General features: G+C 39.7%; 1 protein-coding gene across 2 annotated transcripts in view; it reads right to left on the bottom strand.

The window, feature by feature from the left end:
- Positions 1 to 9427: 9427 nt before the first annotated feature.
- The window catches only part of UNC5D (unc-5 netrin receptor D), a 534662-nt gene continuing 516435 nt past the window's right edge, over positions 9428 to 27654 (bottom strand). For both annotated transcript variants that reach the window (XM_063077218.1, XM_063077219.1), the window contains 2 exons: positions 21952 to 22130; positions 9428 to 9647 (listed from right to left, as the gene is read on the bottom strand). In XM_063077218.1, coding sequence (XP_062933288.1) covers positions 9443 to 9647; positions 21952 to 22130 — 384 coding nt within the window. In that variant the 3' untranslated portion in view covers positions 9428 to 9442. The remainder of the gene's footprint in view (positions 9648 to 21951; positions 22131 to 27654) is intronic.

Here is a 27654-nt window from a genome sequence, read left to right as displayed (position 1 = left end):
TTTTGTGCCTTTACTGTGAGGACATACACAGCCTAACCTACTGGACTGTGAGGCATATGGAGCAGTTTAGTCAGTGCTGATGTGCTAACCAAGGCCCCAGATGTGGAAGGAGCCAAGTGTGGAAAAGGCAGGCCAGCCAACCCTTCGGCTGACTACGGGTTCACGAGTAGGCCCAGCTGAGGTCAGCTAAGCCAGGCGTAATTATTAGGACCTTCCAGCTGACCCATAAATTTACAATAATAATAAAGTTATTATTTTAAGCCACAAATTTTGAGGTGTTAGCGTTATTGTAAAAATAGCTATATTATGTCTTAGCCCATTGGCCACTTCTCCGTGTAACTTTCCTTCACAGAGCACAGCCTGGTTTCAGTCCTCCTTTGTGCTCCCTTAATCTGTGCTTGCCTCTCTCACTGCACTTACTGTTTGATGGAATGATCATCTCTTGACTCAGACAGTGAGCTGCTTGAAGGCCGACAGTGTCTTTTATTTATGATTGTCTGGCCTGTAGCAGAGAAGCCTGGCACATAGCAGGTGACAGTGCTTAGGTAACTCTTTAATGTTTAATCCGTGCACACACTCATGGTTTTCAGCCCCTTGTGTCATCTGAAAACCAGAAAATGGGTCATCTCATTAATGGAACACCTACTGTATGCAAGAACACTATCATTTTAAAATGATATTTGTCTTAGGGATAGACACACTTTAAATATGTGTTTGCCTCATTATCTGCCTCAAGTTCTTTCACTCCTAAAATCATTCTATGTGGTATGAAAATACGGGACCTTGTTAGAGTATTTTTTTTTAATTCATTGTATTAAGTATTAACCATTATATTTGAAAATAAGTTTCATTTCACTTAGGGTAGTAAGACGTGCTTACTTATTTTTCTCCCTTAAATAACTCTCAGGTATCAGAAAGATACTAAAGTTGAGTACATCACTGACCCTGTTGTTTACATAATGAATGCTCTGAGACATCTCTGTTCAGAACCAGAACTAGCTCGAGACAGCCGGAGATGTGTCGAGTCGTTGTAATAGATCTTGAACATTTGCTGTATGGCCAGTGAATTCAACAGTGATACAAGAAGAGTGTCTTGGCCAAGGTCATATGTCTACGGAGTGGCAGACTCAGAATTACTATCCAGGTCTCTCTGCTCTCAAACTCGCTCTGCTAACTACTATTCTACTGCCTAAGATAAAATAACCACTCATGATTGTTTACTAAGTTTCATGTAGTGTGTTAAGGGCTTTATGTATACTTCTTAAACTTAATCTTCAGACTTCAGGAAGAATGTAAAATTATATTATCATCTCTATATTACAAATGAAGCAGAAATGTTAAGTATGTTGCCTGACCAACAGACATATGAAAAAATGCTCAACATCACTCAGCATCCGGGAAATGCAAATCAAAACCACACTGAGATACCATCTAACCCCAGTTAGGATGGCTAAAATCCAAAAGACTCTGAACGATAAATGCTGGCGAGGTTGCAGAGAAAAAGGAACTCTCATACATTGTTGGTGGGACTGCAAAATGGTGCAGCCTCTATGGAAAATGGTATGGAGGTTCCTCAAACAATTGCAGACAGATCTACCATATGACCCAGCTATCCCACTGTTGGGAATATACCCAGAGGAATGGAAATCATCAAGTCGAAGGTATACCTGTTCCCCAATGTTTATCGCAGCACTCTTTACAATAGCCAAGAGTTGGAACCAGCCCAAATGTCCATCATCAGATGAGTGGATACGGAAAATGTGGTACATCTACACAATGGAATACTACTCAGCTATAAAAATGAATGAAATACTGCCATTTGCAACAACATGGATGGACCTTGAGAGAATTATATTAAGTGAAACAAGTCAGGCACAGAAAGAGAAATACCACATGTTCTCACTTATTGGTGGGAGCTAAAAATTAATATATAAATTCACACACACACACACACACACAAACCGGGGTGGGGGGAAGAAGATATAACAACCACAATTACTTGACGTTGATACGACAAGCAAACAGAAAGGACATTGTTGCGGGGGGAGGGAGAAGGGAGGGAGGTTTTGGTGATGGGGAGCAATAATCAGCCACAATGTATATCGACAAAAGAAAATTTAAAAAAAAAAAAAAAAAAAGTATGTTGCCTGATATCAAATGCTAAATGATAGGATTTGAACCCAGACTCTGCTATCATGTAATAATAAATATTTTTTGAGTGAATTTGATTTTATTCTCTATGTGAATAAAATCAAATTCTAACAAATGTTGGTTATATAGAACAAGCATAAATTAGCTCAAAGTAATAACTTAATTCATTCAGAATTAGTTCCTAAGTAGATAAAACATTTTTTAAAGAAATATTTTAAAAAGATATTTTGAATAGTTTAAGTTCAAGCCGATCCATTAAGTTTTTATCTGGATGAATCAATTATACCTGGATCTGTATGCTAGGTAAACCTGTTTTGTCCAACTCAGATTAATTTGCTCTAACTATTCAAATAAGTCTATAATTTTGGACCCGATTTTTCCTAACTATAATTGGTTTACTTAGTTTAAGTTAATTGAAAGTAATTCTCATTTTACCAGTAGCTTAAATATATTTTACTCAGCTTTAAAATTCTAACTTAAAGTGCTCAGAAAGAACAGTTGAAACCTCTCACAGTCACTCTGTGGATGTTGCTTCCTGCCCCAGCAGTCCCACAAGATGATGCAAGGACAATGACATTGTCAAAGTTTAGGACATCCCTCTTAGAGATCCATCATACACGTAAAGGTTTCTAGAAATCTAGAGTAGAGAATGATGTTTCATTTTACTTCATAGCTTTCCAAACAATTTGGAAAAAAAAAAGAATTTGTTATCTTTCCATGAAAACAGTATTTTGTTTTAAAAACAAACAAAAAAGGCTTTGGCAAATACTGGTTTAAATCAATTTTTGACTTTCTTTTAAATTATAACCGACTAGTTTGACCAGATCAAAAGCCATCTTTGAGTAGATGACACTGTTTAAACTGGCTCTGACCAGCTCTCTAAGCAGTTATGGTTAAATTCTTGGGAACTCTCAGCATTTTAAAAACCAGACAGATTCAGTCAGTTAGGATGTACTTGAAATGTACAACATTTGTACATGTTTTCTTAATGTCTTCCCACGGAGAGACAGGAAATGTTCTATATAGTCTGTAAACATAACCCGAGCATTTTGAGGCATAATGTGAACGGGATCTCAGTTATGGTGTGGCTATGATTATCTAAGAGCACATACAATTACATCTCAAAGGAAGGTGTGTGTGTGGTGATGTGGGGATGTTACAGGGGAATCTCTTCTTTGCTTCCAGGAGCCTCATATCATCCCTCTCCGAGGCCAGAGTGAGCAGTAAGGCTGACCGTGTTCACAGGTATTTGGAAACTGTCCTTGGGAAGAGCATTCCAACTCCTGCTAGGAAGCAGCAGGAGCTGTGTAAAGGGGCCCTCAGTGAGATTTCAGAGTTCCACTCATGGAGTATCCTCAAATGTCAATAAAAGACTCTTTATTCATAAATAACTGATAAGCAGTAATTTACGTCTGTACATTTATCTTGAAAAGTCTGTAACCATCCAGTTTTTATGCAAACTCTACATAAAACATCCAAACCGTCCATTTTGTTCAATACAATATAACATAGCTGTTTGGCATTACCAAATATATATGTATATATATTTATAGATATGTACATGTGCTGAAAAAGAAACCAGTGCAGCCTTTTCTAAGAAGTCCATCCAAGTAGTTACTGTACAACATTCAGAATTTACACGGATAATACAAGGCACAAAAAGTGTGGTATGAAGCCAAGGCCATGCTTTCTTCAAAAGCTCTCCTCTGCCTTGCACATTCCTTCAGCTTCATGTCAAATTAAGCGTTCAGCCCTGCTTTTTCTTTTTCTTTTTCTTTTTTTTGGCTTTGAACACATCAAATAAAAGTTGAGAGTGGTATGGATTTGAGATATGAATCACTTGAAAGAACGCCCCCCCCACACCTTCCCGAAATAAACAGAACAAAATGAAACGTTTTTCAGTTCTCATACAGAAGTGGAGGTAAACAATGAGTCATGTTTTTTGAGTTTGGGTCAGGAGAATAAGCCAGTGTTCCTCTAAATGCTTGTGTTTGCAATATTTCTAGGTTGAGGCTTACTGCAGTGCATTTAGCAATCAGATAAACCTATAAAGAATGGGAAATTCTAAGTCTTCATTCTGACTTGGAAAAGGAGAACGTTGTCTTCCTGAACAGAAAATTCCCACAGTCTGGTGTTTTCCCACCTTCTCATAGAGAAGCTTTGAACTGGAGCAGCTTACATAATTTAGGCTAAGCCTTGGAGGGTGTTTCTGATGGGAGGTTTTCAGTTACCCTCTGATGAGGCTTAGGTTGCTGCCTCCTGGTACAAGGTGATCTCCCTGTCGGCATAATCAGAGCTTGCTAATGGAGGGATACTAGACTTATTAGATCTATTTCGGATTGTAATATCTGTGTCTCAGAAATGGGGTCAGAAGGTATGATATTCAGCTTACAAACTCTTCTCAAATACTATCTCTTTTTATGATTCACCAGAACCACGGTTAAATCTCTACCTACCACAGCTATTAAATTTTAAGGGAATGGTACAACTTGCCCCATTTTGGAATTTGTGTGCAAATAAGGCTTGAGAAAAGTGAAACACTATTCGAGGGTCAGCAAATTTTGTGGCAAAAGGGCATTTTCACTGAAATCATGCCTTTTGAAGGAGTCTTTTGTCACGTATTTCCATTCATGCAAAGAATATATTACCAAACTTAGTGATGTAGTCTATAATTCGAAGATATAACATTTTGGAAAGAAAGAAATACCCCCTGCTGAACTCAGTATTAGGGATGGGGAAGGAAATTTTTAAGCTTAGGCCTAACAAGGAAGCTTACTGCCTTTTTGATCTTTGGGTTCAGGTGGAGGGTAGATTCTAAGACATGAAGTTTAAATGCTACTGTCTTAGGGCCACTTCATGAGGATATTCCAAATCCATGATCTTTACAGCAAAAGGAAAAAGCAATGAGAAGCTGCTTCAAAAACCACAATTATTCTATGTGAGTTAAACTTCCTACTTCAGATCACAGTACTACACACTAGTGACTAATGGCCAGGTCTGATTTCCATCCCCATTTATCTTTTGAAAAATTACAGCATATAGATTATCACTTCTATTTTGTTGATGACCCTGGAGTGGGGATGTGAGGAGTCCGTGGGAGACACTGGCTCTCCTAGAATTGCTTTTGCAAAAACACCACATGCTGTCAATACGGCCAAACAGCTTTGTAACTGCAGCTTTTGAAAGTCTGGAAAGTAAAACACAAAATATGTAACACGTCTAAGATTAGTAACGTTTTCACTTTTGTGACATTTGACAAAATACATTTCTGCTTGTAGTTCAGGAAATTCTATGCAGACAAAACAGTGGAAACTACGGAAACAGTGGCCATTCAGTTTTTGGCTAAAGCATCGATTTTCACATACAGAGCTATGGCCACAAACACCAAAGGGCTAGTAAGATTTTGTCACTATCTGTAGGCCAACATTTTGCTCTCCCATGTGCTGTAGTGGTCACCTCTAGTCCAGTCAATGGGAGTTACTAAGGATTCAAACCTTGCAATGTTTCATGAGGAAACCGAATGAAAACGGGCCACACGGTGGGCCAGAAGGGCATGTTTCTCAGCTCCTTCGTGGATCCTGTGACCTTTACATGACCTTTCCGGAGCTGGAACAAAGACCTGTGAGAGAACTTCACCTTCAGCACATCTGACAGCTGTGCCATTCAACACATTTGCAGAGGGCAGAGGGACTAGGAATGGAAGAGAAAAATGACTAAAAGAAAGAACAAAAGCATGTCAAAAGATTTTCGTAACATTTTGAAATTCACAGGTAAATTTCCCATAAGTTTGGCAAATGGAGAAACTATGTAAAACCAGTTATACCATTTTAGTATTCTACCTTTGCTTGCCAATTCTGATGTTGACAATTTTTGTCAAGAAAAATAGTTGCAATAAACCCAGAACTTTTAATCCAAAGAGAACCCTGTTTAGTGATTGGACTTAATATCCCCCCTCAAAGCCAATTGAAAGAAAAATATAGAGACCATGGCAAAGGCCAAAACTGGCTGTTGGAGATAAAAATAATAAAAAGAAAAGTTCCCTTGTTTAAAGAGAACTGTGTCAACTTTTTTTCATCTCTTACAAAAAGGCCAATAAAATTTTTGTGGGAGTACATCTGAGTTTTATGAGACTTCCTGCACCAGTAAATGAAGTTTGCGTTTAAATCCATACAGCAAGCTTCCTTTTGGCTTAAAGGATTTTAATGTAAACCAGTAAGACTGTACAAGCAATATTGTAAAAACCGTAAATTAACTTTATGATGCTGCAGTCTGGTGAAGCTGTAAAGTGGAGCACTTTGGTGGCATAATTTTAAGTCATGTTTAAGGCATGACTATTAGACTTAAATACCTTTGAGGACTAAAAGATTTGGCATTAAGTGGGATATTTTTGTAAAAATTAAGTACCCTACCAAGTTTTAAAGGCCACTTTTAATTTTTGCTTCATTTTGTACTAGGGTAGTAGGACTTCCAAGTTAAGTGCTTAGACTGATGAGTAAACTTCTTTCACAAGGGGCACTTGTGCTGTGAAAGACAAATACAGGAGACCAGGTTTAGGTCACAGTGAATAACCACAAGTTCAAGTGTGAACTAAATCTTTATCTGATCTGCAATTCCACACTACACCCCAACACACACCTTGGTGTAAAACTCACAAACACGGGTTCTCTTTGAATGCAATGACTGTAGATTCTCATACATTTCTACAAAAATCCTATGTAGGATCTCAGCAGAAATAAGTAAGAAGGAAACATAAAGAAGGAACACAATGGACTGAAGGATGGCTTTGACTGAACCTCGGGCTGAAATCTGAGGTGAACCATGTTAACTTCTTCGTTTGTTACTCTATAAGATGTGATGTTCAAGTGCATTTATAAAACCCAGGCCCCACCAAAAAAAAAAAAAAAAAAAAATCCATGTGAGGAAATTCCAAATTCCAGTCATAAAATAATCTAGATAGATCCTAGGGAAAATCATTTAAATTTTTCACCTGTTTTAAAATATAAAAAATGTATCAAAAATCTAAAAAAGACCAGTGTGAATTCAAGATTAGATGAAACAATCATAAGGCCAATTAGGAGGTGAGAGGACAAATGGGCAGCACGGTTTAAAATGAGAAACTCCCGAGACGGCCACTAACAAAAGCTCCGTAATGTGTTTTCCACAAGTCACGGCTCAGTGCTGACGCCTCCTTCGTGCCACCCACGCCAGCCACCTCTCTAGTTCCTTATGAGCGATCAACCATCCTTTTCCACCTCTTTCTCTTTCAGACATTGTCAGTGTTGTCAAAAGACTTTCACTTCCGTGCTGGCTCTCTACTGTTCCCTACAAGGAATAAACAAGCTGAGCACAGTAGCAAAGGGTGTTTTCCTGATCTAGATATGGTATTTTGAAAATATGCTTGACAGGTCTAGGACAATTTTTTTGTTCTACATAATGAGCCTTTGGTTCCTGAGAAAAGCAAGATGCTTTTGGATTATATGTAGCAAAACCTCCTAATACAGGGCACCATATATACCACACATTAGTTAGAGAAGATGGCCAACATGTTTAAAAGTTCCTCAATCTCTTACCAATGGCATCATAAATTCAACCTGTCTTTAGGTCTTTTTCACTTGGGTGGAGATTCACACTTTTTTTTAACAAGGGATCTATAAAAATTTGTTAAAAAAAAAAAACCGATCATCTCCCACTGCCAGGTACTCCCCACCTGCCCCATTCCCTGACTACTTTGATTTTATTCTAATGCAGCCAACCTCTAAATTGCTGATTAGCTGCCTTATGGTTAATTTAGGGCTTTGACTTTGGTTGTCCTGATTGTGGACAGCTAATTAAAACATCCACCAGAAGATGAGCAGGAACACGTCTGTTCATCTTTAGTCTACCAGGACATCCTGTCAAAAATGATTTAATGGGATAAAACAATGGAGTACAGTGTAAAGACAAGGGTCATGAATTATCTGTGGATTTCAATTCTCCACACCATCACTGCCTCCTATTTTAAAAAGAATCATAAAGCAAAAGCCATTGTTAATCGTTCTGTAGAGAAAGCATACTCGGTGAGGCTAAGCGGTCAGAGCTCGACAGCTCCCTGAGCAATGCGTGTGGTTTCTGGGACACTGAGGTGGAGGTATTCCTCGGGTCTATCTACTTGGATATAATTTAGAGCAAAGACCATTTGCTAACTTCCCAGCACGCAAAGGAGGGTGACCTATAGGCCTACTGAGAGATTTTGTGATGACACAGTATCAAAAGGTTAGCAAATTTCAAGATTCTGGATTGAAAAGTACACTAAAACTCCCTTTTCCCTTATAACAACACTGGAGAACTGGATCAACACCTGCCTTCTAGAATTACAGCTTATTTGAGGCCTGTGACATCGGTAGTTCCTGTTTCCTTGGACCTGGTTTGACCTCTCCTGTCTCCAAATCCATGTCAGGAACTGTGTTCTAATCGCACTCTGCAATTCGAGTGGCTTAGCTAGGAATAGACATGGTCCTGCTTTGTTGAGTTAGAAATAAATTTCCATATTGAAAAATCTAATTATCCTCCTTGAAACCTCTCTACTACAGTGGGTAAAAAGGATAAGGAAGAATACGGGTAGATTCGTCTCTGGGGGAAAAATGAAGGTAGGGTATACAATAAGAAGTACTTTGTGGTCCATCTTACCTCTTGAGCTTGTCTCCATTAAGCTGTTAGGATAGACAGGGAATTGGTGCTGGTGTGGTGGTATACTCAAGATTCTAAATTCTAAATACCCTCCTTGATGTTGAAGTCATACAAAGCGGTTGGAAACCCTGTTTCACTTCTAAAAGCCAGTTTTGCAATGATTGCCAACATCACAGATGCCAGTTGATAAGAAAACTCTGACAATCTGGTGCCAGAATCAGTTGGCCCTTTGGGTCACATCATTAAAAACCTGTTTCAAAACATGCACTTAATCAATCTCTGACTTCCCAGCTTTATTGTAGCTCATCTTTCTCCACAGCTATTTCTATCTAGATATGCCCTTTCACGCTTGCCACTCCAAGCCTAAGGAGTGCCTCCAGCTAACCCTAGTGTGGATTCAAAGGAGACAGTAGAGCCCTCTTACATCAAAGAGAGCTTACACTTTCCCTATTAACACGTATAACCTATATAAATTCAGCTTCTTCAGCCAAGGGATCTCACTGGTTATAAATGACGGCTAAATTCCCCAAATGCCACCGGGCAGAAAGCTGCCTCTTTCTTTCCCATGTAAGTAAAGCAAATGTCCCAAAGCTGGCCATCACTCCGTCTCATGAGAGGAAGGGCATTAGAGTCCATTCTGCCTGCTGTAGTTGAAGTCGGCTTCATCAAGCTGGGATTCCTTAATGTTTGAGAGTTTCATGTGTGTCCTCCCAATCTCTTCAAGGGCACAGGCCAGGGAGTCAAGGTCACCATCATGCTGATGACGAGCTTCCCACAGGTTCAAAATGACAGCAGATGGGCTACTTTGTGTAGCAAAATAAGATAAATTCCTAGATAGAGTTAAACAAAACAAAAATAAAGGAACAAATAAAAATCACCATAAAGAAATTATAAATGATTTTTAATAGATATAATTACAATAAGGGTAGAAAGCTACATTAAGGCAGGTCTGGGGTGGTCTAGTTTGTATCCCACCCTCAGCTGAAACTGCACTTTGAAATGTTACTAATGACCATGTTGTCCCCCAAGTCTTTCTTAGTCCTCACGTTCCTTGAGCTCTTTGTGTGTGTGTGTGTGTCTGTCTCTGTGTGTTTCCTTCTTCACAATCCCCTTGAAATGCTCTATTTTATTAGTTCATGTGATGACATCAATCATTCCTATTTTTGAAACTGTCTGACCCCTCTCTCCTTTAGCGAAGGGCTGTGAAGATTTTCCCTTCGTTTTCTTGTTCTTTCACCCTTCCTCAGTGGTGATATACATGCTGAATGCAGCGGTGATTAACTCCACATGGACAGAGTCTGAATCGGCACCTCCAGTCCTACAGGTTAATATGAGCTACTTACCGACCTGTAAATGACCTTGAGGTGGCTTCAATTAGATATCCCTCCACCTCCTCAAACTCAGTGCACCAGAAATTGATATCATCTTCATGCCTGCAGTTTGGTCACCCTTCTAACTAGAACAAGTGTCCTTGTGTTTACTACTATAGTCAGCCCTCTGTATCCATGGCTTCTGCATCTGCGGATCCAACCCACTGCGGTTTGAAAATATTTGCTAAAAAATAATTGCAGCTTTATGATGTGTACAGTAAAGCTGCTCACTATTCTCTAAACGATACATAGCATTTACATGGCATTAGGTATTATAAGTAACTCAGATCAAAGTGTATGGGAGGATGTGCGTAGGTGACATGCAAATGCTACTTGAGCATCTGCGCAGCCTGGTTTCCATGGCAGGTCGTGGAACCGACCCCCTGCGGTTACTGAAGGATGACTGTATCTTTCCCATCTCTCACACTTGGACATTTGTTTCTGACTCTTCCCTTTGTGTCGTTTCTTCCTTGTTAACATAATCATCAACTCCACCCTTCCTCTCCATTCATACTACTTATATCTAATTTATACTCTATCATTTTATGGCCTGCACCAAAGCAAAAGCCTTACCGTTACTCCAAACTCTCTAATATACTCCGCATTGTATTTGCTCAATCATGAGATGTCTATTCATTTTCAAGGCCTCCCTTGGCCTGGCCTCAACCTAGCTACTTTTATATGTGTATATATATTTCTGCATCTCTCTATATATTAAACTCAGTTGTCTTTTGCCCTTTGAGCCACTAGTCCTGAAGTAGGTAATACTGTGATTCGTGCTTTCATCTAATCTACTCTGTCCACCAGGAATGCGCACCTACGCCCCTTACCCCATTTATCAGGATGGCAGACTTCCCCAGTGTGCCGTTCAGTTCTCATGGTCTCCTTCCTCAGAATGATTTACGTCACCCATGAGCTCTTCTTATGTTGTCCTTAAACTTTCATCTGAGTAAACTGCTTTTGTGTGTGTGTGTGAGCTTTGCTTTTCAGATTTGACTACAAACACCTGAAGAGAAAGGATTATATCTAACAATTTTCTAAATCTGCTACGGCAGTGATCATGGTACTATGCCCAGTGTGTATCTAACATCCGCCAGCTAAGGAATCGATTCCTACAAGCCTTTTTCAGGTGGTGGAGTATCTTCGGTGAAAAAAATGGAAACCTTTCGGATAATAACTTTAGTATGATGAAGACTAAGATAACAGAAAGGATTAAAGGTCACTGATTTCACAGGGATTTTTACAGGAAGGATAGAGATGTCCTCTCTGGTAAAATTTTGATGAGCTGGAAGATTTTTCGGAGTCCACCCAGAATCGCCTGTTTTGGGGATGGTTCTACTTCCCATCACCACATCCAGCACAGTCACAAAGTGCATTCCTACAGAGCACCGGGAAGAGGGGACGAGCTTTCAAGGGCACGTTACCCTTTCACACACAAGCACGCCCAGCAATTCTAAGTGAGTAAAGTGCTGTTTTATTCAAAGGTCTAAAGAGACTGTTTCTAGCCAGTTGGTTGCCAAATAGCATAAGTATCAGCGTTACAACATATGAATCATTAATTGAGAAAAGGAGAAGGCCAGCTTTACAATGTTCTCTCTAGCTTCTTTTAGCTTGTTTCCCCCCGCCGTCCTTCCCCCTTTTTTATGGTTACTCATTTCTGTACTAATCAATGTGGCAAAGCAAACATTGCTTGAGAAGTTGAAGGAATCCTAGTTCTTATTTTAGAAATTTGTTTTGAACGGTGCACTTCTTCCTGGTCCTAAGAAGAAGTTTTTAGGGAAAGTCGCTGTATCTTTCTACAGACACCCTAACCAACATGTAGGCAGAACACAGACTGCGAGATGAGGCCCGAGTGGACCCTGGGTGGCCTGTGTGACTCTCTCTGTTCATGTCTATAATAGGAACAATGGCCATGGACATATTTTTGTTTCATGGCACAATTCTTTATGATCTCCACTGTTTCAACAGCTTTCACATAATTTTATTGAGGATTTATATTTGGTATTTTTTTTTTTTTTTTTTTTTTGTCGTTTTTTCGTGACCGGCACTCAGCCAGTGAGTGCACTGGTCATTCTTATATAGGATCCGAACCCGCGGCGGGAGCGTCGCCGCGCTCCCAGTGCAGCACTCTACCGAGTGCGCCACGGCTCGGCCCTGGTATTTGTTTTTGAACAACAGTGAACTTGTGTCCTGTGGGAGTGACTGAAATCTTTGTGATGCTATTAACTCAAAAGTTACATTCTATTCTGTGCCAGCGGTTGACAAACTTTCCGTAAAGGCCAGGTAGTGAATATTTTTCATGTTGGGGACCACACATGTCTCATGGCAGCTCTTCCATGCTGCTAGTGCAGTGTAAAAGCAGCCACAGGCAATCTTTAGGTGAATGAGTATGGCTGTGTTCCAATAAAACTTTATTTGGTGACACTAAAATCCGACTGTCACACAGTTTTCACATGTCATACAATATCTTCTTCTGATTTTTTTCCTACGATTTAAAAATGCAAAATCATCCTTAGCTTGTGGGCTATAGAAAAAGAGGTGAAGGGCCAGATTTGGCCGTAGGCCACCGTGCTGACACCTGTCCCATGCCTGTTTTATAACCCAAACTAGATTTCTGTAGCTAATAGCTACTTAAAGATGATTAGACAGAACTTCCTGCTTGGTGCTGCATTTGAAAATAAACACCTAGAAGGCCAAAGTTGCTGAATCTCAAGCTATAGGTCCTGCCTCCAGCACTCTGAGAGCTTTTATCCTCAGTAAATGTTTACGGATCTTGACATTTCAAGATATGACAGGAAGACCTGGGCATAACAACACAATAACGAACCTCTAAGAAAGGCATAAAGAATATGTTTTGAAGGCTGTGATGAGTCTTGGTCTCACGCAATGCTAAAAACATTCATGAGTCCATGAGGAGTGGGAGGGTGTTACGAATACACCTGTCTGAAGGAAGGAGCAGAGCCGGAGACTGACTTTTGCCAGTTATGTGGTTCTGAAAAGTCCTGCAAATGTCCCAATTTGTGGAATAGGCATCCAAGGCTAACTGAAGCTAAATGATCAAAAGAGGCAGAAATATAACACTCACTTGGCACAGGTCTCTGAACATACTGTAGCAAGTGAAATGTGCTCCCCAAAGCCAGTTTTAGATATACTTTTTGAATTTACACAAGCACATTCAGCATAACACATACAGATCTCAAGTTCCTCTTAATTTTAGAAGACAGAGGAGCATATCAGACTTATTAAAAATAATAAAATTGGCTTTCTGATTAACAGACATCCTATTAAACTACATTTACCTGTCTATAACAGAATAATTAATACATTTTTAGAAAACCCTAAAATCCTAATGCAATAGGCTAGTCCTCAAAGATAGTAGAATTATTTCACTGCTTACATGTGCACAAATGCATTAGGAGTTTTGAAAGTGGTATGCCATATCTCCATTTGGTTATCTCAATAGCACCCTTTTGAAATTTATTCTGATCCCAATCTATGTGACCCCTTCCTCTTCATGATAAGGCTGGTGCATTTGGGCACCAGCAGGTAAATGCACACACAATTCAGGAACATTATTAATACTACAAAATAAAATTCACACAAATTGTGGATTTTGAACAATTTCCTGACTGTCTTTGATTTTGGGGGGAGTGGGGAGGATATGAAACCAGAACATTAGCAAAGACAGTCATCCCAAATATTCAGAGGAGTGCCTAAAAATAAAACTTTATTTTTTTCTTTCTATTTTAAAAAAATTTCAAAGCCAATGTATATTAAGCTCATCGTGGATGCTGCAAATTGTTACTTTTTTATTAACTAAACTTCAGGGAGCCTTTTGTCATAAACTTTTCAAATTCTGATCAACGGAGGTAATTCTCAAAACTAAAATTTATTTTTTGTGGTGTTCTAAGGATGTTCTGTATTATGCAGGTAAGATGAGCTAATCTTTAAATTTTAGGAATTTACTTTAGAATCATTCTGTGTTTTCAGTCTAGTTCATTTGCCCTAGCCCGACAGATTCAATGACTTCATCTTTTCCTTAGTAACTCTCACTGAATGAGTTATTTTACAAATAAACTGTAAAATACAGACATGCAGATTAAAGCTTATGCTAAAATCGTTGAACAAACTTATCCACGTAAGTTCACTGAGTACTAATGGCTTATTAAATTTAACTTTGTTTTGCTGAACTTAAAGGCTTTCTATGTACATCTGAGGTCTGGGGGGTTGATTTATTATTACTTTCATCTTTCAGGGACTTCCCTATCCCCATTAAAGTCTCATGCCTTATGCAGAAGCCAGGGCAGAATTGGAAACATGAATCTTAACCTTACTAATTTCACTAGCTAGACACAGGCTGACTAATAATGGTATAAATGGGTCAAAAACCAAATTTTCATATACAATCTTAGCTTTCATTAAATTTAAGGATTTTTGGAAATAGGTATCGTGCCATCCATCTTCCTTTTGGGGTCTAATGGTAGGAGGCGGACGGAAATTGAAGGACCATGATAAAATTCTGCCATATAGAGCCTTTATAAACTAATGCAACCCAAGGCTAACTTTGTGAAAAGGAAGAGTGGCTAGTACTGTGAAGGCTTTTAGGGCTTCCAGAATCCCTGCAGTATTCAAATGCAAATGCCTTTGACTAGTACTTCCACATCTCTAATCAGTTAACACAGAGATTAGATCCCAGTAACCGAGAGATAGGCAGGGCTGAGGCTCTATCTCAGCCCTGGAAGTGCACTGAGGAGCTGCCAAGGGCACCTTGCACTCACTTCTGGAGTCTGCCTGGCTCCCTGCTCTTGGTTCTGTCAGACTGAACGGGGCCTGTAAGGGACTCCCTTCTGTTCTAAATTCCAGATAACAAAGCCCTTATTTCATTTACTCAGAACCATGCTACCAGGGGGCTGATACACCTATTCCCGAGCTGTAAGCTCTTCCTGTGACTAATTGTGAGAATAAATTTCATACTAAAATATAGTAGGGGACCACATTTGAGCTGCAGCCTAACATCCTAGCGTTTCATTCAGAATTTGGGCTTTCACCCAACACTTTCAAATAGAAGGGAGCACGTGCACCTGTAACAGAGAGCAGCAAGTTTATTTGTGTATAGTCTAGAAACTTGCCATTAATGTCTAACAACTTTTTTTTGGCCATCAAAAAGCATATTTTAAAAACATCTTCTTTCTGAGTAGTTCAGCAGTATAAAAAGTGAAAACCAAGTTAAGCTGCCTATAATAAGTTGGGAAACATCATTATAAGAGCAGTGCATAATTCTACTGTATTACTACCAAGTAGGGAATTGAAACACAGTCATAACGAAAAAATATTAATATCTCTGCTATCATCCTAATTGTCTCATTTAATGAAAGCCTCTTAGGTGACCAGAACCAACCCTCCATATGGTTCTTTAAATGCAAATAGAAGAGAAAAGCCATTTACAGCGAACAGCAGTAATGGGACACAGTGTAAGCACTCGCCCATTCATCAAGCGTTCCTCCCCAACGTCAGCTTCACCTGGAGCGCAACACACAGCAAAGCCGCCGTCAGGATAGAGTAAGTCAGTGGTTCATTTCCTAAAGAACAGGCAAGAGTCACACCATGATGTGACTGCCTGTCACCTACCCGCCCCCCGCATTTCTTCAAGGGAAAGGCAGATGGCTTGGAGAACCCAAAGAAAAGGGACACGGGCGACTGAAACACGCCGGGCTGCACGGGGCCCGCCCTAAGAGCGGTGCGTCCTTTCCTTCAGGCCGATTACTTTGGCAGCGACCTTTCCCTCACAGTTCTCCTTCTGCCTATTCCATTATCCGGCTCTTGAAAGGGAACAGCGATGATTCTTCCTTTTCTGGAAAACGTACTAAAGCGCTGGAGCCTTGGGGACGGCTGTGAGTTGCCAAATGGGAACCAGCCAGCCACAGTCCCCGTTGTTTCAGTTCTGCAGTTTCAGTCCTGAACGGAATAAGCCTGAAACAATTTCCCAATCTGGGAAATGAAAAGGCAATGAAAGCTACCAAATCTTTTCTCTGAATTAGGATATATCGTGGAAAAATAATTCAAATCAAATTAATGTTTCTCTTCGCTCACCTTGAGACATTTTTAAGAACCCAGAGGGTGAAGCAGAAGGACTGACATTTAATTCAAGAGAAAAGACCCCAGTGCTAAAGCTGAGTGAGGAAAGGATGAGCTATTTACACCTCTCCTTTGGCAAGCTACTCACTCTGTGTCTCAATAAAACCTTACAAAATAATTGAAAAATGGTTAATCACTCAAAGGGCACCCTAACCAATCAGATGAAAGCACTGCTATAATTTTACTTCCTCAAGTTATGAAAACATTCAGACACTGACATTGTCAGCTTTTTCTGTACTGTTGGAAACAGCACTTGTCAAGGGGATTATGTAGGCTTTGAAGGGGCTTTGGCACATCTACCTGCCTTGGGTTGAATGTCCCCCCAAAACTTAATCTCCACTGTAACTGCTGAGGGTGGGAAATCCTATTATGGTAACTGAAAAGTGCGGCCAACAATCTACATGATTAGATTGTAGGACCATGCCACAGTGAACGGACTGAAAATGGTGGTCACGGTTTTGGAGGGCCTTAAAGGGAGAATGAATGAGGAGGTTGGAGTTTCGCTCTGCTATACCATTTTCACAATGTGACAGCCTGTTGTTACTGAAGTCACCACCAAAGAAAGCCTTCACCAGCTGTGTTCCCCGGACATTGGACTTATTAGCCTCAGAAACTGTAAGCAATAATTTTTTTCTTATAAGCAACAGAAATGGAGTAATACACTACATTTTCTGAAAACTACATTAGCTTTAAGGAGGGAAACCTATTCCTTCAGAGACCAGCCCAAACTCACCCAATGCCTACAAGAAATGACACAGCCCTTGTCACCATCCTCTAGAGCTCACAGTGGGAGTGTAACTTTCGTTCTCTTGGAGGACCATGAGAAACTTCATTTGCATATTGCCTCCAGGATGGACACCTGCCACTTACAAACCTTATACAGCTTGTTCATGGCCCAACTTGTCCCAGGGCTGTTTTCAGCTTCCCATTAGTGGGCAGTTTCACGAGTCATTGACTTTGGTGGATTGAAGCCCAAACACCCAACACTTTGCTGTTTTGGGTCCCTCTGGCTTCACTGTAGGGGCTTTTCACAGTTGAGATGCTGCATAATAAGTCCACTGGGCCAGAATCGGAAAATCTCATTTGGCCTTTATCACATTTTGCCTTCGAGAGTCTATGAAATGCTGTTGCCCTGTGTATTAATTCTCCTGAGAAAGGTCACAAAGACTATTTTTTGGAAGCGACAGCTTCACACTCATTTTTATTATTTAAAGGTTAGGATGCGTGGTCTAGCCTCTAGCCTGCAGAACCAAGAAAGTTTAGTTTGGTATAATCAAAGTAAATCCCAAAACACAGGAATGAAAGTATCTAGCATCAGGGGTCACCGAGCAGCCGCCCTGTGCAGCAGGCTCTGTCTGCGTTTCATGCCCATCATCCGCTTTTCTTCCCTCCTTCCTTCACCCCAGGAGAAACCTGGCAGTGGGACTGTCCTACCTCCAATGAACTCTCAACAGTTATTCAGAGACAGTTTGACAAGTTTGACAAGCTGCCTCCTGACCCTCCTCTGTCCTTTCCCATTGCCCTCTGGCCATGTCACTGTTCCTTTGCATCTAATTAAGAGGAGGCACAGAGGCAACAAAAAGATAGAACCTCAACTGGAGAAGATTCTGCTTCTCATAAAGGTCCTGTTAAAAGATCTGGTGGAACCAGTGGTCGTGGCACTGAGGCCTGCATTTGTTCCCGGCTAGCACACCATCACCCTTGACTCTCACATCTCAAAGACGTCTCAACTCTTTTAATTAGACCAGTAAGAAATATGTCCCCCTGGCAGTGCTTGCAAATTTTCAAACAAGAATACTATTAGGGAGGGAGGGCCCTGGGAAAAACTGCTAATAGGATGTCATTTGCCTGCTGCTTCCCGTTCTGGAATCCTTTCTTCCATGTTGGCTGCGTCCCTCTGCTCATCAGCCCATATCGCATGCATCTGTTCCCATGGCAACCCAGTCAAGCTGGCTGTGTTTCCACAAGGGTTTCTGGAATGTGAAAATCATGAAGCCTTCCATTTAACTGTAGAGCTTCAGGAACTATCTAAGACCTGAGAGAAAAGAGAAATCCTCAATAACATCATCCATGTAGCCTGGTTTTAAGACTAACTTTCAGAACCCCTTGACGCTTGTTCATATTAATTCTATTTACAAGGAGGCAAGGTTTTACAATCAAGTGCACTGTACTATGAAACAGTTCATATCATTCATTCAAGTAGTATTTATTGAATTCCCCCTAAGTAGATGGTCCTATCATGGTATGCTTAACTGTAATTAAAAAATAAAAAGTATAAAAATACAAAATTTAAATACGGGAGAATACTTCCAACTGAAGCAGCTTAGTTTCCAATATTAATTTAAGTCCTCAGCAATGTTCCCTACCACCTACCCCTACACAATCAATTCCTTGTTTCTCAGTCCTACCCACCTACCAATCACATGTGGCCATGAGCACTGAAATGGAGAGTTATTGCAGCTAAACTCATAGAATAAATGTGCAATCTCAGCTTTGAACTGCAGCACGTTTGGACTCTGAGTAATAGTCAGAATTTGCTCACAGAATCTGTAATTGCAACTGTTATCTATGACATTCTTTGCTAGGCTGTGTAGCTTCTTCAGCGGGATCCATATGCCAGGCAAGTTGCAAGGCCACCTGTGTTGCCAGCCTTACAGCACACACGATTTCTCACATTCTCATTGACTGCTAAGCCTTTAACTGTATACTCTGTCTTTTCTACTCAGATCTAGGTAGAAACTTGTTTGCCAAAAAAGGCAGATTATCAATGGTGTTTTTTGCATTTACCAAAAGGAGGATTAAAAAAAAATTCAGTGGCAATAAAAGCAAAATGTTGCTCTCCATTCCCTTTGAAAACCCTTCATGATCTGAGGGCTGTGGCTTTACTAGCTTTTTAGCACTTTTGGAAATGTTAGGTAAAAATGTTATCACAAGATCAAGGTAAGTGAATTTTCTGAATAGAAAGATGGACTGTGTGATCTGTGATCATCTTCTGTTGTGATCCCAGAAATGATGAAATCCCAAACTGTGGAATAGTTTTCCTACCCAATAATATTGACTTATTGACAATTTTAGATTTCTGTTTTATGACACATTATTAGTTCCATACTGTATCATTTGCAACTGTAAGAGAACAAATACAGTGATTTGGGATTTACAATAGGAAGTTGTGACGATTTACATCTGAAAATCCCCTTCATCTTTGCCATATACATTTCTTTCCATGTAAGAGAACATATGTCTTAGTTTGAAGTAATGAAAACATAAAAGGAATGTGATAATTTCTGCAAAATAAGAATGAGCTAACAGTGCACGATGGTTTTGAGTAATCTTTCTCCTATTATGCTTCTCTCAGTATCTTGGTGGTTGTGCTGTAACCAACCAGCGTGAAGGAAAGGGCTCCCCCCGCTCGGAAGAGGTGTGCTCCCAGCACCAAATGAGAAGCCTCAGCTCCAGGGATTATCCTGACTAAAGCAACAAGATTGGAAGTTTTACTAAAGGAGGGCAGACATTTAAAAAAAGGTCAGCAGGCTGTCAGCTGTTGCCTGTTTTTGTAAATAAAGTTTGCTGAAACACAGACTTGCCTATTTGTTGATGTATTTTCTCTGGCTGCTTTCATGCTCCGGCAGCAGAGTTGAATAGTTGCTGAGCAGTTGCAAAGCTCCCATATGGCCTGAACTATTTACTATCCAGTCCTTTACAGAAAAATGTTTGCTGACCCCTAGTTTAAATCATTCACACTCCACAGTTAGACTACTTTTGAAGAGCAAAGCTAGAGGATAAAGAGGAAGGTAGGAAATGCCCTTCACTGAAATTAGGTTAACTATACGTTTTCATACTATCCTAATTTGCTATCAATTGTGACAAGGTCAAGAGGGACAACTAACATTTACTAGGAATCTACACATTCTGGGCACTGCGTTAGAAAGCTTCCATAAAAGTGGTCGTTTCAATGGATTACTTATGTCAAGGAAATTTAGGTTTCCTGGAAATGGGATTTTAGGGAATAACAGAAACAAGCAAACCAACATGCACACCAAGCACTTAGGTTTTATGAGCCCAGACACAAAAGGTGGGTAAACTTAGTCTCCCAGTTTTACATGCATTTTGCCTGCAGTCATTGTCTTAGAGTATGCAAATTCCCTTACATATGCCGCAAATGGAGAATAAAACAGAACAAGGCAGGGCCGTGCACACAGATATTTTGTGGCAACTATTTTTTTTTCTAAATGATGACTTAAAAATAAACTTTCATAACCAGAACAGAATAGAGAATTATTTGCATTTGTAGAAAAAGAAACACAGGAATGGTAAGTGATGGTTTTAGGCAGACTGGCAGCAGAAACAGGACTGCCATGCAAAACTTTTTAGTTCCTACCCAATGCTCTTTTTTTACTAAATTGTTTTCTGGGTCAATTTTTCTTTCTTATCCCCATTTTGATCAGAAACTGAACTTGACACAGTCATGGTGCTCATGGGTTATATATAAGACGTCTCATCCTTTGTCAAAGTTGCTGGGCAACAGCCAACCTAATTTTTTTCTTGCATGCTCATACATTTTTGTATTCTTTCATTTTCAATATATGCCTTTTCAAGAATGTATCTATCCTTTTCGGGCCTGCCTGCCTGTCTTGCCTCTCCTCTCTTAGCCTGACTGCTTTCTAATTGGGCCCTTCATTCCTGGATTCTAGATCCCTTCTGAAAGAGGGAGTAGCATTCCATCCTTTCCTGGAAGACATCTACCCTCCCTTTCAGAGAAAAGAGGGTCAGGTAGGATGTCTGTGAACAGAAAGAACAAAAACTGGAAATGACAGAGCAAGGCACAGAGTAAGAAAGTAAGGCTTTGCCTCAAAAGAAAAGGTAAATAAAATGGTTTCTGGCAAAATGTGTCTTTTCTATTCATTCTGGGGCCATTTGCCAATGCCTTCTCTCTGCTAGTTATCCCTCAAGTGGAGCCCAAACCTGCCTGTCCACACCTGCTGGTGTGGCTCTGGAGAGCATCACCCCTGCCTTTTCTATTCTAAAGTAATAAAGCCCATTATGAAGCACTCTCTCTATTCCACTCTCAACTACAATGTAACGAGGACTGTCAACTTTAGCAGCATCCTCATTCAAAGGGTCTAGGTAACCTTTTGCTTATTTAACACCTTCTGGTTTCAGACCTGAAAGTTATCATCCTCAGATTTCTCTTCTTTGTTTTGCAGGCTGAGCATGTCCCCATTAAGGGTTAAATAATGCTTAAGGTTACCTGATGGTAGGAAGGAGGTGGGAGAAATTTACTTCTCTGTTTCTGTATCACTGGCTTAAGACTGTGCTCTGATCACTCACAACCACCAAGATGACAGGCTAAGCTCCCATTTGGTGACCCAATTGGCAAACCTGGAGATGGCAGAAGAACCAAAATAGAGCTTTTCCATAATGTCCCCAAAGGTCGAGTGGGGTGGCAGGAAATGCCACGTACAGTGTCACATTCTTGCTCTGTTCCCACTTGGTGAGACTCCATGTGAAATTTGACCAGAGGAATCCATGAAGATAGCAGGGCCCAGAAACCACATGGTTATTGCCCAGCCCACTTTATTTTTCAAAGTTCTCTCGGTAAAATTGTTTTTCACGGGTTGCCCCCAATTACCTGTTGATGCTGTTCTTCTGTGCTAACATCTGCCAGTCCTTGCCTTTGGCATTGGGGGTATCAAATGTAGCACAGATCCGCTGTCTGATGGAGTAGGGAATTTTGAAGGCTTTGGGGCCAGTCTGTGCAGGAAAAGCGCTGTCCTCTTGTGCAAAAAAAGTAATGGTTTCTCTTTCACTCTACACACAAAATAAAATCACGATCAGATCAAACTGAAAGCATTACTGATCCACACTTTAAAGGAAATGTGTGTTAATGCACGTGCACAAAACGCTCGCCTGTTGTGACAGACTCTAGAAAAATATATCGACAGGTTCCCCTCTCTTCTAAAATAATAACTTCTTTAGTAACCTAATAAATTGTATACTGGAGATTTACAGCAGCCTCTTCCATTTGGGAGTCACAACCACCAGCTTTCAACACCCAAAGAATTGTCGGGTAAGAGCAGAATTATTATTATTATTTTTTTGTGTGGCTCTCAGGGATAGATCTAAAATAAACAGGAAGAAGCTACCAAATGATAGATTTCAGTTCAGTGTAAGGAATGACCCTCTAACAGTCATAACTGACCCCAGACATAGGGCTATCAGAGAAGCTGGCTGGGACGTGTCCTGTCCAGAATGCTACAGAGTGTTTGATTGTACATTGATCATCTTAAAATTTGTTTTTCCCCCAGTCCTAAAGTTGTATATGATTTTACAGTAAATATTTTTTTCTTCAGAATTAAGTGGCCTTGGTAAAGCAGAGCCAGCCATGACTCAGAGATGACATCTAGGCTAGCCTGTGCCATGGTTTAGGCTGGAAGGCTTCTACCTGCTGTCTGCCTACCCTGCTTCTAATTTAGAGCTGTACAGTGAGGATCTGTTAATTCAGTATATCACAGCAATTCTATCATCACATCCAACACAGAATCACTCAGGATTCTGTCAGAATGCAGTGGTTGCTGATAAGTTTATAGGATTAACCGAATTGGACTGAAAAATGTCTGACTGAATCACTCTCATGACTCTGACATAAGACAAAAGGGATTCTGTCGATGTAATTAAGGTATCTAATCAGTTGACTTTGAATAAATTGATTTTCCTGGGTGGTCTGACCTAATCATGTGGCTCTCACAAGAGAGAAGAGAGCTCTTGTCTGGAAGCATCTCTCTGCTGGCCTTGGAGGAAGACAGACAACCATACTGTCAACTGCCTGTACAGGGGCCTCTAGGATGAACCTGGCCAGCAGCCAGCAGGAAAATGGGGACTTCAATCCTACAGCCACCAGGAGCTGACTTGTGCCAACAACCTGACAAAGCTTGAAAAAGGACTCTGAGCTCCAGATGAGAATGTGTCCTGGCCAACCCCTGCTTTCAGCCTTGTGAGATGCTGACCCAGAGCCTGCACTTCTGACCCACAAAAGCTATGAGATGACAAATGACTGCTGCTTTGTGCTTTTAAATTTGTGATTTACTATGCAGCCAAAAAAATCCAGTACAAGGATTAAGCATCAGGTCTGAGACTGAGTTGAGGGACTAATCAGGACTGTTTAAAACCCAAGAAGCTTTCCTTCAGGTCAGGAACTTGTCTGCTGAGTCCGTCCTCCAAGTCAACACATGCCCTTCCGGAACTGCCCTGCAATCCTAGCCTGAGGCTTCTTCCGACCTTCAGTTGTCTTCCTAATGTGGGCTCCACAGCCACGGTGGCCTTGTCAGCCAGGTTCACATGACTGTAAACCATCAGACTTCATGAATCTTAGTTCCTCAAAAATCTGTTAATTGAGGAAACTGGTTGATGTAGAGGTTTTATTAACAATTGATGCTTTTTGTCTCTCCGTAACCATTTAACAGTCACATTTTGAGGGCTGTGTTTTGAAAACAAAGTACCCCAACCCAGCATGTCCAAAGGGATATCACAGAAGATGTTCCAAAAAAGAGGAATCTCATTGTCAAATACATTGGAGAAATGCTGTATGTCATATACTCTTCTTGGAAATTCAAAGTACATGTTAATATAATAAATAGATTCTATTTGTTAGCTTTAGTTCTATTTCCTGGTATGTTATAAAACCATGCTCATTAACACTTCTCCAGTATTCGAGGTTAGCAGAGTCTAATAGAAAAGCATGGTTTTTAGAATCAGATAGACTTTGCTTTGGTGTAAGACTCTAGACTTTCTAGCTCATTACCTCTCTCAGCCTCAATTTCCTAATTGGTATTTTTGTATTTTTTTGTATGCTCCACAAAGGTTATGAAACTTGATAAAAGTACCAAAATATCCACAGATCAGGGCAGCCAGGAAAAAGGCTCTTGGTAACATTTAGCATAATGCTTCAGGAATTTAAAATGGAAAAGGCTTCATGGAAGAGGCATTTGAATTGGCCTTGAAGGATGGTAGGCATTGACTGAATAGAAATTAGGTGGATAGTTGGGTATTCCAGGCAGAGTGGACAATTCTGTCCTAATATATTAGATGGTTATAAAATAAACCAACTAGGCTTCTTAGTGCATAAAATAGGTTACAAGATACATCATTTTTAACTATGGTTTGTAAAATTTCTTTTAGCCTCTAAAAATGCAAATCAAGTAGAAATAGCTCCCTTACATATTTTCTGACTTAAGAGTATGATTGCAGGGGGTGGAGGGAGAGGGAGATTCTATTCCTGCTAATATTGTAGCTGTCATTATAACATGGCACAAAGAGGTGTTAACCTGAGAAAAGGTGGCTTGACAATAAAACTGAGAACACTAAGCGTGTCCGTGCCAAATCATCTCAAGAGACAGAACTGGCTTCTGGAAGCCCTCATGGCACCTGTGAATTGTCGGCCAAGCTTTGTCTTTACTGTTAGCAGAAGAGAGACCACCTTGATACAGGATGTCTTCTGAAAAAGCAGGAGAAAGTGGTCATCTTTGAAGGTAATATGTAAGCCTTAGTCTAAAAGTAAGTATTTTTTCTATTTAACTACACTTTAAGAGGAAAATGGGGTCGACTTTTTAAAGTGTCCAAATTTAAACATTTTCCATGCATAAGGATGACACCTTATGTAACATTTATGATGCGTTCTAAAAGACATCTGTGCCAAGTAATAAGAATCCTGTAGATACATCACATTTGCTGATTGTTTAAATTACATATGCAGAGAAACAGTAGATTTTATGCTCTGCACATCTGAGATAAGAGGCTGCTTACCTGGTTAGCTTAGGGAGCTGTAAATCAATGAGAAATTCCAAGTATTCTGTCTGTTTAGCAAAAGACAAATTATCCTCCAACTTCCAACCACTTTTGGAAGAAAGATAAGAGAACTGCTTGAAGGGAAAATTGTAACATGCAAGATTCCCATTTAAGTAGTTTCTACTGGGGAAAAAATTCTTCAATAATGTTATATTAATAAGGACTGATGAAATAAATTACTTGGGGATTCTCCCCTTCTCTTCAGTATTAGCAAAATTGTTTTGCTCCACTCTACAATTTTTAGACTGGTGATACTTTTGCTTTATAGAATATCAATTGGCGATAATCATTAGGTAATTGAAAAGGGTTAAATTTAAGAGGAACCAACCTGCTTCTAAAGATTGACACAAAAATGGCCACTCTAAGAGTAACAAAGACATATCTCGGTCGCTGAAATAAATTTTAAGTGTGAGGGTAATATGAAAGATTGTATTTATTTGGAAAACCATTTAGATAAGAGACATGGAGGAAATGATCGACATGATGCAGAATATAGAGAATCAAGTGATTTCAATGAGAATAATCATTGCATTGATTAAAATAGTTAAAATGTTATTTTATATACTCATGTATATACAAATCTCTCAAGGTTACATGATTAAACTCAGGAAATAGTGACACTAAGAATCCATTCAAGTAAGATAAGAAGTGGGACCTCTGAGCCTAAAAATACCTTTTCTTTTTTCTTTTTTTTTTTGGAAGGGGGAAATATTAAAGAAAAAAAAACTTTTCAAAGACAGCTATGAAAGCTTCCAAACTTTTACTTCCATATTGTTGTTGATTTTAATCAACAAAACCCTAATTACTAACTTATAAAACCACCTAAATGCAGTCTTTTTTGGCCTCGTGGCCAGGAAGTATAAAGAACTTTAAAAATTGATCTATGATTCTTAACTCAGTGATTGATGTAGATCCATGTCTAGAAATGTATCCTGCCTCCTCTCCCGGTAATGACAATTTCTCAAGACTGTTCTGTATGTTCACTTTTGCTTGAAACATTTACCTCAAAAATCAAGTCATTTTTTTAGGGAAAAGAGGAAAGTTTTACTCAGCGTATATATCACCAGATTTATGCTTTTCCTAGGAGTCTGACAATCCCAGGGTTGGAAGAACTTTTAGTGATCATTCAATCAAGACATCCATTTGCAGGCAGGTCTACATGGAGGATATCTTTTCTACTCTTGAAGATCTAGAGGATGAACAGTTCTAGTCTATCACACAAATGGTTCTATCTCCTCTTTCTTCTGTTGAAGAAAGAAGTTCTCAATTTTCATATACTTTCATGTACTCAAAGACAAAATTGCTAGTGCTGTAACATTAGATATCATGGACAAGGCCCCCAGCTAAGGCTGATAAACTAGACTGCCTTGATCGGGATCCTGAAATCATGCAGCGTGCTAGTCCAGACTTCGATCTTGAGGTCAGGTCTCAGTTTGGTACTCTGGTTCCCCACCTTCCTAGCTCAATGGCTTTGGACAAGAACGTTGACCTCTTTGAGACTACAGTGTCACGTAAAATTGTGATAATGATAATATTTAATCCACAGACTTGTGAACGTTATATGATAAATGTGAAAGCAAATGAAATGGTACCTGAAATATAGTGGCTTTTAAAAGTGATTAGTCTTCTTCTGACATAGAAAATGATAATAAACTAGACTTGTCTAAGAAATAGAGTTTATTGCAAAGTGATGGAGATGTATTGATACAAATTCCTGCAGTAATGCTTGAAGCACTGAATAAAGTGATTCTTGACAGTATCAAAAGGGTTAATAAGGCTTGTAAAATGCAGTAGCCTACAAATCGGATGACTGCGGCCCAACAATGACTATCTAAACATTTTTGCGATACTTGCCTCCCAGTATCAAGATACTGTGACGTCATCATCTTTAAGGCATTTCAAAGTAACTTGCGGAGCATTAGAAGAGGAATTGAAAAGTAAAGGATAAGATTGTGTTTATTAGCTAATTTTCCTTCCATGCACTTCAAGAATTTATTTAAGCAAAGAACACAAGTACCAGGATTCACCAACCCTATCACATTCCTTTTATATAATTATCCTGAAATGGCACAAGTTGATCCTCAGTATCCGGGTGCCTTAAAAAACAAAAACTTTTAAGCCTGGAAATCCTTTGTTGACCTGTTAGCAGACATTTAGGGCAATTCGAATCTGAGGCATCTTAATGTTCTGCCTTTTCATGCTCGATTCTGAATAATGGTTCTTGGATTTTCCTTTTGTTTTTATTTTAAAACTTTCCTACAATTCAATTTTACTTTGAAATGTATTGTGTCAAATATGCCATAACCGTTCAAAAAAGAGTCTCTAAAAATATGCTACTCCTGGTTTCCGGATCTACCTTCTCCATCAAAACTGCTTTAGCACAGAACGTTAATTGGTAATCATGACTGCAAATACTGCATAAACACGTCAGTTAAGGCAGCTATCAGTTTTAAGACACAATCCTTTGGAAAGCCATCTACTCTCCACAGAA

The sequence above is a fragment of the Cynocephalus volans genome, chromosome 13 (assembly GCF_027409185.1).
Source record: "Cynocephalus volans isolate mCynVol1 chromosome 13, mCynVol1.pri, whole genome shotgun sequence".
NCBI lineage: Eukaryota > Metazoa > Chordata > Mammalia > Dermoptera > Cynocephalidae > Cynocephalus > Cynocephalus volans.
The sequence above is the reverse complement of the archived record's forward strand: the minus strand, read 5'-3'. Positions and strand labels throughout refer to the sequence as shown.